Genomic DNA, 16778 nt, shown 5'->3' on the forward strand with positions numbered 1-16778 from the left:
CTTTCTCCACCATGTCGAGGGATGCTCTGCCGGGAGCAGCACCAGGATCTTGCCTCGTCGAGTGGCCACGCCGTGTCTTCGACGCCCCGGCCATACCTGTGGGCGGCTGCTGCTGCCTAGCACTCGTCCACAATGCTATGCTTGTTAGTTTTGTTCTCCCTCTCTCATTTCTGGATCTAACATTCTTAAAGAATATCTTGGCATGATGCCAGTCAATCTGGTAAGTGTTTACCTTTTTTGTGTAATTTATGATGCAGATGGTCCTGCTGGACATGTGGAGGTAGAGATGCGGGACATAAGTACCCTTCCACACAAGCACCCTGACAAGGGCGATGGGCAAGCGTCGTACATGATGGGTGTTTGATTCCGAAGATCCACACCAGTTCATCGAAGGAAAGGTACTGAAAATATTATACATGATTCCTTTCAGTAGTAAATTTGATAGTCTTGACTTGATTTTCCTAGCAATATGTATGATCGAGCTGCTAGGGCATGGATCCACACTCCTTGCTTGTCTCATAAGAAAGCGTACAAGATTCAACCAGATAATGATAAGGAAGCCTACCCATGAATCATGTCATGTTGCTTGTGATCACCAAATTTACGAGACGTCTTACAAAGCATGTCTACATATGTTGGGACCAACTGTTACGTCTCTTCCTAGTGTAAATTCACTTTGTTGGATGCTAAGAGTGATAACCGTATCTTTTTTTAATTACGAAATGATGTTGCTTTTTCAGAAATTAAATATTGCTAGTGTATAGAATAATACTCCTGCCATCGCAAACTACATAAATAAATGATGTACATTCCAGGGAAGAGTATATTTCTTATAAGAAATTGACATTTACAACTAGTTATACATCTCACATAATGTGAAAAAACACCTACTCAAACATTTTTTTTGCGGGTGTACTCAAACATATTTTTTCCGACTAGTTAAAATCAATCCATAGGCTTTGCAAACGTACACGAGCTCGTAGGTCTTCACTTCATTAGTTATAATTTCGCTACGGTCTTGTATCATACTGCAGGCTGCACAACAGTGCGGAAAACAAATAAATTTCTTTGGGACAAGGAAATTGATGTACACAAATGTTGCTCTCCATTGTTCATCCACTGCTAGAGGAGGTGAGTGACATTTTGGCCTCATGGTGTCGTCATGTCATGGAGTGCTACAATAATTCCTCAAAGTTTGCATCCCGAAAGCCTATCTATTTAGTTAGTTTGAAGAAAATCCCATCCTTTTCGGTGTCTCTGTGATGATTTTGCTTGCCTAATGAAAGAATGTATAGTTTTCTTTCTGCTTCAAAATAAGAGTAGGTCAAACCAACTAGCAGGCATGATGGTTGTTTCACTCACTCACTCATGTATTTAGTGTTGTTATGGATGCATTTCTTAATCCATGAGACGTGTTATGCTGCCGAAATTTCTAGTCGAAATTGCCACGACTTGTCGATTTTTTGTCCTTGTTTGTAAGAAAATGAAATCTTGAGGGTGTTGGGTGCAATATGTTATGGTCTTGGGTGCAAGATTATGTTATTTATGGGGTTGCCAAAGTAAAGTGTTAAGGAACCATATTAGATTATGTTATGGTCTTTCTTACAATACAAGAGTTTCTTGCATGAGTGAAACAAAACTGAAGAAAAATATTAAGGAATAATGTTTGATAAAGTGATTAATTCTTCTTCTTGTTCTTTTTCTTCTCTCTCTCTCTCTCTCTCTCTCTCTCTCTCTCTCTCTCTCAAAGATGAGTGCCTAGCCATCCATGTAAACATTCCACATTTTTGCTCTTGATTTTGTGACCTAGGAGAGTGAAGTCATGCTTCTGCAAAAACATGTGCTTATTTTCGTGACTTCATTTTTGAGTAGTATCCCGCTCCTATGACTCCAATTATTTCAACATCCCAATCTAAAAGAACTATTTCAACATCCTAGGATGATAATATTATTCCTTTTTAGTAGTATCCATTGTATTCCTTTTTAGGTAGGCCTTCAGTACCTTAGGTTAATTCATCATGTAAAGAGATTCCTCTCTGCTAGTTGGGTAGAATGGATAACCAACATCTTTAAGCAAAGGTACAATCCCAAAAAAGATGCAATGTCTTCTCCTTGGCATTTTGATTGCAAAAGAAATGGTTATAACATTCTGTGTGTTTGGAACACCTTTTCTTTCCTTGGATAGGGCCTAAAAAATACAATTTCCTATTATTTTGTTAAACTGGGCCCAAACACATCTCAGACCTAGAGTACAAATTTGGAAGATTGTCCAGGTACAACGCAGATCTGTAGAACAGTGACATCAGTAATCCCGACCTATAAATCTTTGATCCCATCCAGAATATGGGTTCAATTTCATTGCTCATTCTTTGGATAGCTACTGGGCGTTCAGGTCGTTCCATGTTACTGCCCTGCTCAAAAATCAAAATTGTCGGAATGGCCGAGGACCAGCATGATTCTGAAAGACTAATCATTTTCCAATGCAGAATTTGCTGAATATGCTGCTCAGAACTTTATTAGCATTTTTATTTTAATTGGCATGGCAATTTTATTACTTAAAACATGGCATTTTTATTTGGGTTAGTTTGATAAATGCCACTCTAATTCTGGCGATTCTGAGAAATGCCACTGCAACTTCCAAACTTTAAAAAATGCCATTTTTAGTGCTATTTTTTAAAGTCTACAATGGTGTTTTTTAAAGTTTGCAAAATTTGCAGTGACATTTTTCAAAGTTTGAAAATTGCAGTGGCATTTCTCGGAATCGTCAAAATTCGAGTGGCAATTTATCCAATTAACCCTTTTTATTTTAACGCATGGAAGGTCCTGCATGGTGCTTTGCCATGCTATGGTGTTCTTGTGGGCCGACACATTAGAACCCTTGTCTAATTCTTGTGGGCGGGGGCGGCTCAGGCTCGCCTAGGTGGGGCGGGCGCGACGCGGCCGGGCGGCGGCAGGGGTGAGGGGTCGGGGCGGCTCGGGCAGGGAGAGAGAGGGAATGGACAGATCGGGCGCGGGCGCAACCCCTTATCTGCTAGGTCACAGCTCTTTGCCGTCGGCCAGCAGACGACAAAGAGCGTACCTAGTGGGGTGGGGCCGGGGGGAAACGGGCGAACTAACGGCTATCTTCTTTGTCGTCTGCTGGCGGACGGCAAAGAAGATGGCCGTTAGTTCACCCCGGTACGCCCGCCACCCACCCTCTTTGCCGTCAGCTAGCGGACGACAAAGATATGCTGATGGCAAAGCCATCCTTTGCCGTCCGCTGTCTCTTTGCCGTCGGTTTTTCGATGGCTGATGGCAAAGCCTTTCTTTGCTGTCAGCTAGCGGATGGCAAAGAAGTGGCAGACGACAAGGAAGTGGATTCCAATAGTGTGAGATGGATTGTGATACATAAATTTTTTTTCGCGAATACGCAAGCTGCGTATCTTTGTATTGATAGAAGGAGAAAGTAGCATGAGATTACAACGCTTACAGGGCCATGTACGCAGGAGGCATGGTGCACGAGCGTCAGAGCAAACTTGGAACCAGGGGTTTGCTCAGCCCTAAAGTCTAACCTAGTAGCTACTCGCCAGGGATGATGTTAAGTAGCCCTTTGGCGCCTGCCTTTGCCCATAGGCGCGCCTCATCCTTGATGGTGTCGGAGACGAGGGTGAGCGAGGGAGTGGCTCGGTCGAAGAGGCACGAGCGAGGGAGTGATACATAAATCTATAATGTAAATATAGAGGCACTTCTTTTCTTCTTAGGGAAGTATAAAAATATATCTTTTCTTTATGATATAGAAGGGAGTGAGATTTGTCTTTATTTTTCTTGCATTTTATAATTTTGTACAAGTGTCTGAGAAAAGACACTCGACAAACAGGTTGACACTCGGCAATCAGGGTGATTTCAGTAGTAATGCAACATGCCACCTCAACATGTAACTATTTATGAAGAAATGATTTTCTCATTATGCAATCATGCATGCCAAAAGACCCACCCAACACGCAACATTGCATGAAAAACTATTGGGAGCCGCTAGGGATCAGACTACTGATCCTTTGCATCTATCAGACTAGTTGCAAGCCGTAGGATCAGAAGAATAATGGTCGTCCGATCTGGTATAAAAAAAACCCACGCGTGGTAGGTTTGTTTCCTTCGTGAATTGCTTCCTTTCTTGTATAACTGCTTCCGTAAAGATTGCTGCTTCCTAATCACCAACCACCCCCGGAAATTGCGATCCTTTCCTAGTAATTGCTTCCTGCTAACCCCCAAATATTGCGATTTGTTTCCTAAAATTGCTTCACAATTTTGGAAAGTACGATTATTTCTCACAATTAAATCCAGAAATTAATTATGATATTTTTTTGGACTCGTTTGTTTATGGATGGCAACATGATTTTGATGACATGGAAGCATTCTTATTGATGCACGGGAGCATCATTTCAGGAATGATGTCAAACCCCTTTTTCTTAGAAATAATTTGGGAAACTACAAAACTTCTCACGATTAAATTTGGCAATCAATTATGATATTTTTTAGAGGTTTTTCTTTATAGATGGCAACAATATTTTACACCACAGAAGTATTCTTCTGGATGCATGGAGGCATCATTTTTTCTTGGTGCTTCCATCGATCATAAAATTGTTTTTGACATTTTTAAGATGTGTTTCTTCATAGATGGCAACATGGTTTTTATGCCACAGAAGCATTCTTCTCGTTGCATGGAAGCATCCTTTTCTTGATGCTTACATCAATCATAAATTGCTTCCAACCAAAATATTTTTTTTGGGTGCAAAGGAAATGATATTTTCATATAATGGAAAATTTTGCTTCACAAGAAATCACGTGAAGCACAACATGAATGATCAAGCATTGAAATATATTATCCCCATGAGAACATAAATTTACAAATTTATTTTGTAACGAAATAAAAAAATCTATTACAACACTACTTTCATTTCATCGTAGCCGACATAGGGGCGGGCACTGGATAATCTGAAAATGACAAGATCCGTGTGTGCCATGAGCTCTAACATCATTTGTTGTAAAACCAAAAACTCAGAGATGTGCCTGGTTGATCTCAAACTCGGCTCATGACATCATCATTGCGAATCTATAGAACTGAACCATTCAGTGAGAAAGAATGAAGTTCACAATTCAGTGGTTAGTACAAAAATTCACTAAAAGTAATACAATGACAGTATATAATATAATGTAGGAATAGAAGCAACGCTGGCAATGGTTGAAGCAGACACATATAGTGGTTGAAGCATACATTAGTATTCCATAATGGTTGAAGCAAAATGTTTGTACAATAAAAGTAGCATAGACTTACAATGGTTGAAGCAAAAAATTCATTACCATAGAATTATCTGCAAGAAACAAGAGGAAGCATGGTTGATAGGAAGCAATAGCTTTAATTATTTTCACAATAAATATAAAAGACATAGTGTAGACATGAAACTTTCATTGCTGGCATGATCAGATGCATAAAGTTGTGCTTCATTAATAAATTAAGATTTCAATTGTATGGAAGCAAGGCATAGACAAAGTTGTGCTTCATGAATAAATTAATATTTCAATTGTATGTACTTAAGCAAGACATTGACATAAAAAAGGCTTATTTGTTACCCAAAGTATGGCAAGTTTTAGGAAGCATAAAATTATGGCAGCGCAAGATTACTATTGTTGGTTGGAAAATAAAACATTTGGTAATGTAGAACATACTAACATTGTGGCAAATGAAGAGGATGCATGGCTTGTTTTGCATAGATACAAATTTAACTGATGTACTGTTGCCTAGCGGAAACAATTTTCTAGCCCAGAAAGATGTAAAAGTATTAAAATATAGATGCGTCATGGTAAGAAGCACAAAAAAAGGGAGCTAATTAAAGAACTTCAGGCAATAAGAGGATAGAATTTTCATCTCACCAAACCAATTTATCATTTTTTAACAAACTATGCAATCAAATTGTATAGAGTTCAGAAGCATAGTCATTCGAACATAGGTGTTGCATAATAAATAAGCATGAACATGGAACTTTGGAAGAGAACTAATCATGGATGGAAGCATGAAAATTTGAAATGACAACTATAGCACCAAAATTGAGACGCATATTATTGTGATGTGCGTACTAAATTAACCAAAATTCGCATACGATATAGTGATCGATTACACATCAGTTAGAAGTCTGATAAGTGAACCAAAATTCGTACTCCCTCCGTCCCAAAATAACTGTCTCAACTTTGTACTAGCTCTAGTACAAATTTGTACTAAGCTCAAGACACTTATTTTGGGACGGAGGGAGTAGATAATATAGTGATGAAGCACAAGTAGGATAAAACCATAATATGGACAGAAGAATCAAGATTGGACGACTAGATACCTAGATGAGACCAGTGTATGTACGCTGCCTGTGGGGAGGGGGCGGATCCTGCAATCTTCCTCGCGTTTTGGTGCTCCGCAATTGAGACGATGATCCGCCGCGACGGACTGAAGAACTTGGGTCCCATATCTAGTGGAGACGACCATGTAGGGGAGCGGGAGCTCGCTCGTCGTCGCGGCAGATAATGCCGAGTACAACCACCGGATTGGACAACGGACCGGCGTATTGGATCTCACCGGCACAGTTGGTATGGCAGGTTCATGGCGAAGAGATGGAAGGCGGTAGGGCAGTTGCGAGATCGGCGTTGGAGACAGTTCAAGAGTAGGCGAGATGGGGAAGTGGTCGGGTGGGTTTTAGGAAGGCGGTATTAATGCGGGATAATTGACGAGCAATTATAGGTGGGACCTGGCGAAAATATTTGGCCTGGTTTGGAAACAATCTCAGCCGTGAGAGAAAAATGCATCGATGTCTCCGGATTGGTCTGATGATTTCATCCTATAGGACTACTGATAGGAAGCGTTTCCCAAAACTACTACAGTTCTTATATTCAATATATATTTTATAACTAGACAATGATCAAACACAATAAATTTTATATATATTCCAATCAGTCATTTTTTGTCGCAGCGTGCAAAGTATCATTTAGTAAGGTAAAGGTATTTATACACAGTACTAGAAGACACGTATGTACGGCTAGCTCTGCCCATCCATGCAGCGCGGCACATCTGAATCGGCAAGCCATTGAGATAAATGAAGAAGACGGACGTGGACGGTAATGTCACCGTCTATGAAGCTCGACTTGTGGTGAAGAGTTCTTCACAAGTTCAAGGAGTTGACTACGATGAGATTTTCTCATCCGTAGCGATGCTTAAGTCCGTCGGAATCATGTTAGCATTAGCTGCATTTATAAAATCTGGCAGATGGATGTCAAAACGAGTTTCCTTACCAGTTTTCGTAAGGAAAGGTTGTATGTGATACAATCAGAAAGGTTTTGTCGATCCTAAGGATGCTAAAAGGTATGCTAGCTCCAGCGATCCTTCCATGGACTGGAGTAAGCATCTCGGAGTTGAAATATATACTTTGATAAGATGATCAAAGATTTTGGGTTTATACAAAGTTTATGAGAAACTTGTATTTCCAAATAAGTGAGTGGGAGCACTATAGAATTTCTGATGAGTATATGTTGTTGACATATTGATGATCAGAAATGATGTAGAATTTCTGGAAAGCATATAGGGTTATTTGAAAGATGTTTTTCAATAGAAAACCTGGATTAAGCTACTTGAATATTGAGCATCAAGATCTATAAGAATAGATCAAAATGCTTAATAATACTTTCAAATGAGCACGTACCTTGACATGATCTTGAAAGTGTTCAAGATGGATCAGTCAAAGAAGGAGTTTTTGCTTGAGTTGTAAGGTACGAAGTTAAGACTTAAAGCTCGACCAGGACAGAAAGGAGAGAAAGGACGAAGGTCGTCCCCTACGCTTCAGACGTAGGCTCTATAGTATGCTATGCTGTATACCGCACCGGAAGTGTGCCTTGCCATGAGTCAGTCAAGGGGTACAAGAATGATTCATGAATGGATCATTGGACAGCGGTCAAAATTGTCCTTGGAGTAATAAGGACATGTTTCTCGATTATGGAGGTAATAAAGAGTTCGGCGTAAAGGGTTACGTCGATGCAAGCTTTAACACCTATCCGAGTGACTCTGAGTAGCAAACCGGATACGTATAGTGGATCAACCATTTGGAATAGCTCCAAGTAGAGCGTGGAAGCAACATTTACAATATGACCTAGAGATTTGCGAAGTACATACGGATCTGAATGTTGCAGACCCGTTGACTAAAACCTCTCTCAAGCAAAACATGATCAAACCCCGGAACTCATTGAGTCTAAATCACATGATGATGTAAACTAGTTTAATGACACTAGTAAACTCTTTGGATGTTGGTCACATGGCGATGTGACCTGTGAGTGTTAATCACATGGCGATGTGAACTAGATTATTGACTCTAGTGCAAGTGGGAGACTGTTGGAAATATGCCCTAGAGGCAATAATAAATTAGTTATTATTATATTTCCTTGTTCATGATAATCGTTTATTATCCATGCTATAATTGTATTGATAGGAAACTCAGATACATGTGTGGATACATAGACAACACCATGTCCCTAGTAAGCCTCTAGTTGACTAGCTCGTTGATCAATAGATGGTTACGGTTTCCTAACCATGGGCATTAGATGTCGTTGATAACGGGATCACATCATTAGGAGAATGATGTGATGGACAAGACCCAATCCTAAGCCTAGCACAAAGATCATAGTTCGTATGCTAAAGCTTTTCTAATGTCAAGTATCTTTTCCTTAGACCATGAGATTGTGCAACTCCCGGATACCGTAGGAATGCTTTGGGTGTACCACACGTCACAACGTAACTGGGTGGCTATAAAGGTGCACTACAGGTATCTCCGAAAGTGTCTGTTGGGTTGGCATGAATCGAGACTGGGATTTGTCACTCCGTGTGACGGAGAGGTATCTCTGGTCCCACTTGGTAGGACATCATCATAATGTGCACAATGTGATCAAAGAGTTGATCGCGGGATGATGTGTTATGGAATGAGTAAAGAGACTTGCCACTAACGAGATTGAACAAGGTATCGGTATACCGACGATCGAATCTCAGGCAAGTATAATACCGCTAGATAAAGGGAATTGTATACGTGATTGATTGAGTCCTTGACATCGTGGTTCATCCGATGAGATCATCGTGGAACATGTGGGAGCCAACATGGGTATCCAGATCTCGCTGTTGGTTATTGACCAGAGAACGTCTCGGTCATGTCTGCATGGTTCCCGAACCCGTAGGGTCTACACACTTAAGGTTCGATGACGCTAGGGTTATAAAGGAAGTTTGTATGTGGTTACCGAATGTTGTTCGGAGTCCCGGATGAGATCCCGGACGTCACGAGGAGTTACGGAATGGTCCGGAGGTAAAGATTTATATATGGGAAGTCCTGTTTTGGTCACCGGAAAAGTTTCGGGTTTTATCGGTAACGTACCGGGACCACCGGGAGGGTCCCGGGGGTCCATCAAGTGGGGCCATCGGCCCCGGAGGGCTGCATGGGCCAAGTGTGGGAGGGGACCAGCCCCAGGTGGGCTGGTGCGCCCCGCCACAAGGGCCCAAGGCGCCTAGGGTTTGGGGAGGGGGTGCTTCCACCTAACTTGGGGGGCAAGTTTCCCCCCTCTCCCCCCTTGGCCGCCACCCTTAGATGGGATTGGGGCTGCCGCACCCCTTGGGGTGGAAACCCTAGAGGGGGCGCACCCCCCTCCCTCTCCCCTATATATACTTGAGGGTTTTGGGGCTGCCAACACATGAGAACCTCTCCCTCAAGGCGCAACCCTACCTCTCTCCCTCCTCGTCTCTCGCGGGCTTGGCGAAGCCCTGCTGGAGTGCCACGCTCCTCCACCACCACCACGCCGTCGTGCTGTTGATGGATGGAGTCTTCCTCAACCTTTTCCTATCTCCTTGCTGGATCAAGGCATGGGAGATGTCACCGGGCTGTACGTGTGTTGAACGCGGATGTGCCGTCTGTTCGACACTAGGATCTCCGGTGATTTGGATCACGATGAGTACGACTCCTTCAACCCCGTTCTCTTGAACGCTTCCGCTTAGCGATCTACAAGGGTATATAGATGCAGTCTCCTTCCCCTCGTTGCTGGTTTCTCCTTAGATAGATCTTGGTGACACGTAGGAAAATTTTGAATTTCTGCTACGTTCCCCAACAACGGGAGAGGCCGGCGATGGGTCGCGGGAGGAGGCGGCGGCGGGGCCATGGGAGGAGAACGACGGCGGGGCTGCAGAAGGAGAAGGTCGTCGCTGGTTATAAGGCCGTTCGGAAAAGTGCTTATGGGCCGGTCTGGCTCTGCTCTTTGGATCTCGGGAACACCTGTTCGGCTCCTTATAGGGCTGCTGTGATCAGAATAACTATTCTAATCCTGGAATTAGAATAGTGTTATTGTCTCTCTCTCTCTATATATATATATTAAAGATCTCATATTATTAATCCAAATATCCATATTCCAATTAGTCATTTTTTGTCTCACGTGAAGTATCATCTAGAAAGGGTATATATTTATACACACTACAAGAAGACCCATAGTAATGCAACATCCCACCTCTACATGCAATTATTGATGGAGAAATGGTTGTCTCATTATGCAATCATGCATGCGAAAAGACAACCCACTCAATAGGCAACCTTGCATGGAAAACTATTATAGTACTTATATTTAGAGAAATCATTTTCTGAGCCCGCGCTCATCTGCCCCCATGTTGAATAAAAAAATCAAAACAAATACTATAAAATTAAAAAAATTCCAATTTTTTCCCATGATAGACAATTTGATGCGTTAGGTCCGCCATAATTTTCAAATCATTTGGACAACTGAGAAACTCTCAAAAAAAAAACAAATCCAGGGTCTGTAAAAACAGTTTACTGTTCATGTGATGTTTTGACCCAATTTGTCTATTTTGCTGAGAGCTACTCAGATGTCCAAATGAGCTAAAATTTGGAGCGAACCTCACGCAATAAATTGTCTACCATAGGAATAAAAATGGAATTTTTTGAATTTTTTTAGTATTTGTTTTGAAATTTTTTTCTGACCGGACGCAGATGAGCCTGAGCACCGAATCGCTGCACTCTTATATTTAATATATGTTTTATAACTAGACAATGATCAAATACAGTAAACCATATATATATTCAAAGATCTCATATTATTGAACCAAACATTCATGTCTCAATCAGCCGATTTTTGTGGCAGCGTGCAAAGTATCATCTAGTAAGGTAGTATACATTTATACACAGTACTAGAAGACACGTATGTACGGCTAGCTCTGCTCATCCATGCAGCGCGGCACATCTGAATTTCAAATGGAGATGCTGTACGGGATGCCCATCCCCATCACCGTTTTCTCGTCCTCGGGATGACCATTTGACGGCCTGAGCAGCACATACGGCACCACACCAGGGCCGTTACGGTTTTTTAGCTTGGAGTCCATGTTGGCCTTGTCGATCTGCACCGCGATATCTATCATTTTGGATTTGAACCTGTCAAAAGCCTCTTTGATCTCCTCTTCCTGTCTCCACACAAGCTCTGCGTACGTGGCCATGTATTCCTCGTCTGGCGAGTGTGAAGACAGGAGGTTCAGTATCAGCATGACCAGGACGCTCTGGTACTGGGATGGGAAGGTGTCCAGCAGCACCCTCTCTGGCTCCTCCAGAAACTTGCGCATCTCCTTGGAGTCGGGGCCGACCATCTCCGACGGCATGTTCTTCCGGGTTGTGGTTGGGCGGTTGGGGACGTACCCAGCCAGGGGGTACTGGCCAAAGTTGACGGCGGCGTGATGCGCGGACGTGACCCACATGATGGTGGCCAAGACTTGGACCAGACTCTCGTGGCTGTCCAGCACCGGCCACCACGGCTCGTCCTTCTTATCCTCGTGGCCTTTGGTTCGCACCTCCGTCCACCAACCTTGGAGCTCCTGGTCGTCGATGATGTCCTTCGCGCATTTGTAGTAGTGCTTCACGTAGTCCGAGGCCCACTGCTTGATGGCATCCCAGACCATGAGGCCATCGGTGGCGTACGGGTAGTCCTCTATGGCCAACTCCAGTTTGCCATCCTCCCCTCTCACCGCCATGCCCCTCCGGATGAGATCTTCCGGCAGAGCCTCCATGTCGAACCGCCAGAACTTGTCGTAAACCACGGAGCTGAGCTCCATGCAGTATCTTCCGGGCGAAAAGGTGCTCTCGATGATTCCACCCGCGTTGACGAGCATCTGGCGCGCCTGAGCGTTTATCTCCATGGTGTACCGGAAGTGCGGGTGCAGCAGCTGGTAGATGGGGTGCATCTGGCTCAGCTGCCGGTTAGCCGCGATGATGTACGGCTCAACACAACAGTGCGTCCTCAGCCTGGCATGTGACGAAACGCAAAACAATCAGACAGACAGGCATGCATGCACGCACGCGCTGCGAATGAATAATTAGACTGGGGCGTAGACGTACCAGTGGCTAACGAGCTGGTGGTAGCCGGTGTCATGAGCCAGGACATGGGACTTGGCGAGCTGCCACAGCCAGGATTCTGTGACGCTGGATCCCGGCGTGAAGACCTGGCGCCACTCGTCCTTGGTCGGGGATGGCGAGTTGCGACGGCCATGATCCTGTGACTCAGGCCTCGTCAGCTCGATGGCGATCGGCCGGAGTGTGCCGTCCCCTGTGAGGAAGAAGAGCGTGCGCGACCCATACAACGTCGTGTCCTCAAGCATGCGCACCTTGTGTACGAATGGCAGGAACATGTCGTGGTAGTCCAGTATGAACAGCTTCTTCCTACGGATGGCCTGTACGTGTGTGTGTGTATATATATATATATATATATATATATATATATATGCTTATTACATATATATAAGTCTTTTTTTACAGATTTTAATATGAACTACATACTGATGTATATAGGCACAGTTTATATTCTAGATTCACTCGTTTTGCTCCGTATGTAGTTCATATTAAAATCTATAAAAAAAATTATATTTAGAAACCGAGGGTGTAACTAGTTATGCATGCATCATGCTTCTTTCTTCCTTGTTTAATTCTCACCTCCTCAGCTGTCATGACACCGTTTATCTGCTCTTCAATCAGCTCTTTAGTGATAAGGGATGGCCCGTCCAGCTTGCTGACGATAGGCAGCTCCTGCATTCATGCGCAGTTTTCAAGGTACCATGCACATGCATCTACGGTAATGGTGATGAACTGATACTATATAACTGAACATATATAGAGTGGATAGTGTACCGTGACTAGTTGGATGCTCAGTGGGTTCATCCCTGCAAGGGTTTGTCGCGCAAACTCCTCATCTCTGAACCAAGCAAACTTGTCCTCTGCATCATTTTCCAACATGCATGGATGCATATATGCACCAGTAAGAATTACGGGATGGTAGCATATGCATCTGATTTGGAGGCTCGCCGCTATTTTCCATAGCCCGCTATTTAAAACATTGATATCTACTAGTACTAGAACTAATTAAACATGCAAATCTCTACTGAGTAGTACCACAGTAGGAGTACGTACTATCATGAATTTCCGGCGTTTCAAACTTCAAGAATCTGCAGATCTCCTCCGAAAGGTGCGCTCCATGGAGGAGGCGCTCCAGCTCATCCACAACAAAACCTATCACGACCCCGACAATCTCCGCTTGTGTGTGCGGTTGCGATTGCGAGGGCTGGTTGGTGAAGTCGACGTCGTACAGCGCATCGATCGCCGCCAAGGAAGGGAAGCTCTGGCTCCTGTGGTCTTTCATATCCTTGAACTCGACCGTGCAGGCCGCGTGTGCCGCGGACAAAACCAGCTCTCTTATGAACGCCGCGTCTTTTATCTCCGTGAACGCCTCATCCCGGGGCACATAAATCTTGTCGGTGGCCCTCACTTCCGAAGGTGCATCTTCACGACAAGATTCATCTAGTGTAGTGCCCATAATCAGCGTTTTTGACACCATACTAGAGGAGTGTTTTTTTAGACAAGCGAGCGCGGTACGTACCTTGCATGTAGTGACCGCGGCCCGTGCGGCAGCGTCGCGGGTAGGGGCGCTTTTCACCGCCGAGCACAGGTCGCTTGTTGCCGAGGTCGTTGTAGACGTCATAGTCGTAGATGCGCTGGTGTGGCTTGCGCTCGCCGGTGCCGTCGCCGCGGATGGCCAGTAGCTCACTGCGGCGCAGCCTCTTCATGCCCTCGGGCGTCTTCGACGGGAGGTAAGAGTACTGCACCGCCGCACGCAGGCAAGATGGTAGCTGCTGGTAAGGTAATTGCATGCTAGTGTTTGTGAAGTTGGTTTAGTTTAGGGCATGCAGGGTAGGGTACCGACCGTGACAGGGAAGAAAGTACGCTTGTCGTTGCTGCTGCGCGAGGGGTGGATCCACGAGTTGCAGTGGAATAACGTAGCGCTGGACGACTTGGGGCCCTGGTCGGCGGGGAAGATCCTGACGTCTCCAAGCAACATCTCGTTGTAGTGGTCGTTCACCACTCGCACGGCGCCGATGGGGCTGAACGATGCCGGCACCGTGAAGGTGGCCTCGAACGTGTAAAACTCCTCATCGGCTCCTGTACCCGAGTATTTGGCATAACTTGGATCTTCCCGCTCTTCTGCACCCACAGCCAACAACCATATATACATTCAGGTCTAAGGCCCCGCTGGGATTTATGGTGACTGTATTTTCTCATCAGTTTTTGGGCTATATCATTCCACCTTCATTCTGATTTCTGAATTTTTGTATGTCGGGTTGTATCATTACCCTTAAAACCATGCATGTATATGTCTTTTTCTCGGCTTATTTATGGGTATATATGTCTACATATGTTTGGGAGTTCATTTTCTATCTACATCCAGAATTTATGTAACTTTTATGATTCATTTTGTTATTCAAGAATTACGTACCGTTGTTCTTGTTGCTTTTTTTTGCGAGAAGAATTACTATTGTTGTTGAATTTATTATTGTTATCCATTTATTATGTACTCTCTCCGTTCCTATATAAGTCTTTGTAGAGATTTCACCATAGACTATATATTAAGCAAAATGAGTAAATCTGCACTTTAAAATATGTCTACATACACCCGTGTGTAGTTTGTAGTGCAATCTCTAAAAGACTTCTATTCAGGAACGGAGGGAGTATTTTGTTGTTGAATTACCTAATTAAATTATTTTTCATGTTTGCATGGAATTTTGATAAAGCAGGTACTCATAGGCATCCGTAGGGAGTCCGTATAGTATAGAGATGGCTGCCTTTGGAAAAAACAAATTATGTTTCTCTGAACGACAAGAAAAAAGAAGAAATTATATGCATGCAGGATTCGAATAAGGGGGCGGAAGTGAAGAGGACAGTACAAGGGAGCCTTGTCACCTGGGTTAGACTCCGAGACGAGCTCAAGTTGTAGCCACTCTCGGTGAAGGAGATCGTTCGTCCAATGGTAAACCCAAGCGGCCTTCTCAGACAAGGAAGTTATTTTTTCAAGTCCTGACCAGAAACTTTTCATGTGCACCGTCACGGTGGCCTTCATCTCGATATTCGACAACGTGAGGTTGAAACCGCGGGGAGTAGCTCGGTGCGCGACCGTGTCCGCTTCGGGCAATGTGGTGGTGGTTATGGTGGTGGTGGTGGCGGTGGCGGTGGCGGTGCAGCCAACTGTGGAGACTGTGTGGCGAGCGTTGCTCGATGTCCGACGAGCCTCTGGCACCGGGACCGCTCGCCGAACTGATGAGACTGTGGAGGAGAAGGAAGATGAACCATGATGGCTCGGTGCACCTAGAGCTAGAGGCATGGCTGCCATTAGCAATGTGGCTGCAGCGTGCTACACTTAGGATGTAGATGGAGAGATGGGATGTCGGATAGAGCGATCCCTGGATCTCCTATTTATAGAGATCCAAGAAGAGAGACGTCATCCCGCTGACGCGAGGCAATCGTACCAACACCGTGGAAGAAGAGAGACGTCATCCTCACATCCCGTGCAGCCGCACCGGCCACAAGAAAAATCAGCCTCTCCCCCGCATCAACAACACCGTTGCACTGCAGCTTCCGTGGCCGGCGATCAGTGGCGCACGACACCCAACACACTGCATTGCAGCTCCACCCGCCGGAGATATCACCGTCTCGCAGCACAACACAAGTTGCATTTCTGATTGTTTAGCCCCACGCGTCCCTCTTCGAGGCGACATGGGGAACCCTAGCCGCCCCCGCCGCCGGCCTTCCTCCACCCTCCCCACCCCCTCACCGCCGCCGAGAGCCACCGCTGGGCAAAGCCTAGGCAGTGCCGGCGGCGGCGGGGCATCTCCCCTGCCACGGCTTCCCTTCTTCCTCGCGGCGGCTTAGTCACTCCCGGTGGAATTGGTGGCGCGGCGCTTCGAAGATCGAGCAGCGCCTTGCTTTGCGGCAGGTTGGAGGCCTGTCCCCGTCTGGTGGTGCCGCCTAGACAGCCGCTGCCGCCTTCGGCTCTTGACCCCAGATTGGATCTGAGTGGTGCTCGGGCCCGGCCGTGGCTGCCTATCAGGCGTGGTGGCGGCGAGTCTCGCGGCCTCTGGGCATCGTGGAGGTGCCGGCGGCGGCGTGTGCTCAGCCTGGTGGTGGCGGCGGCCGTGCACGGGAGTTGGATTGCTTCGAACAGATCTGGGTGAAAACTTGCTTCCGGCTACTGCCAAGGCCGGCGGTGGCGGCGCTATCAGCATCATTCCCTTCTTGAAGGCATCGCCGTGGAGAAGTTCAAGACCACTCTCTGCTATCTCCAGGGGAAACCCCGGATCGGATGATCGGATGACGGTGGCGCTCTGGTGTCGTTCCCCCCTTGGGGCGTCATTCTTGGAGGTA

The 16778-nt window shown here is 45.2% G+C and overlaps 1 protein-coding gene across 1 annotated transcript; it reads right to left on the bottom strand.

Moving 5' to 3' along the window:
* Positions 1 to 11296: 11296 nt before the first annotated feature.
* LOC123114594 (lipoxygenase 2.2, chloroplastic-like) lies at positions 11297 to 15738 on the bottom strand. The gene is made up of 8 exons (XM_044536087.1): positions 15321 to 15738; positions 14287 to 14564; positions 13963 to 14182; positions 13497 to 13865; positions 13218 to 13303; positions 13023 to 13115; positions 12432 to 12763; positions 11297 to 12338 (listed from the first exon to the last, which is right to left on the bottom strand). The coding sequence occupies exons 1-8, from the start codon at positions 15736 to 15738 to the stop codon at positions 11297 to 11299; spliced, it is 2838 nt and encodes a 945-aa protein (XP_044392022.1).
* Positions 15739 to 16778: the final 1040 nt, after the last annotated feature.

Source organism: Triticum aestivum, chromosome 5B (genome assembly GCF_018294505.1).
Source record: "Triticum aestivum cultivar Chinese Spring chromosome 5B, IWGSC CS RefSeq v2.1, whole genome shotgun sequence".
NCBI lineage: Eukaryota > Viridiplantae > Streptophyta > Magnoliopsida > Poales > Poaceae > Triticum > Triticum aestivum.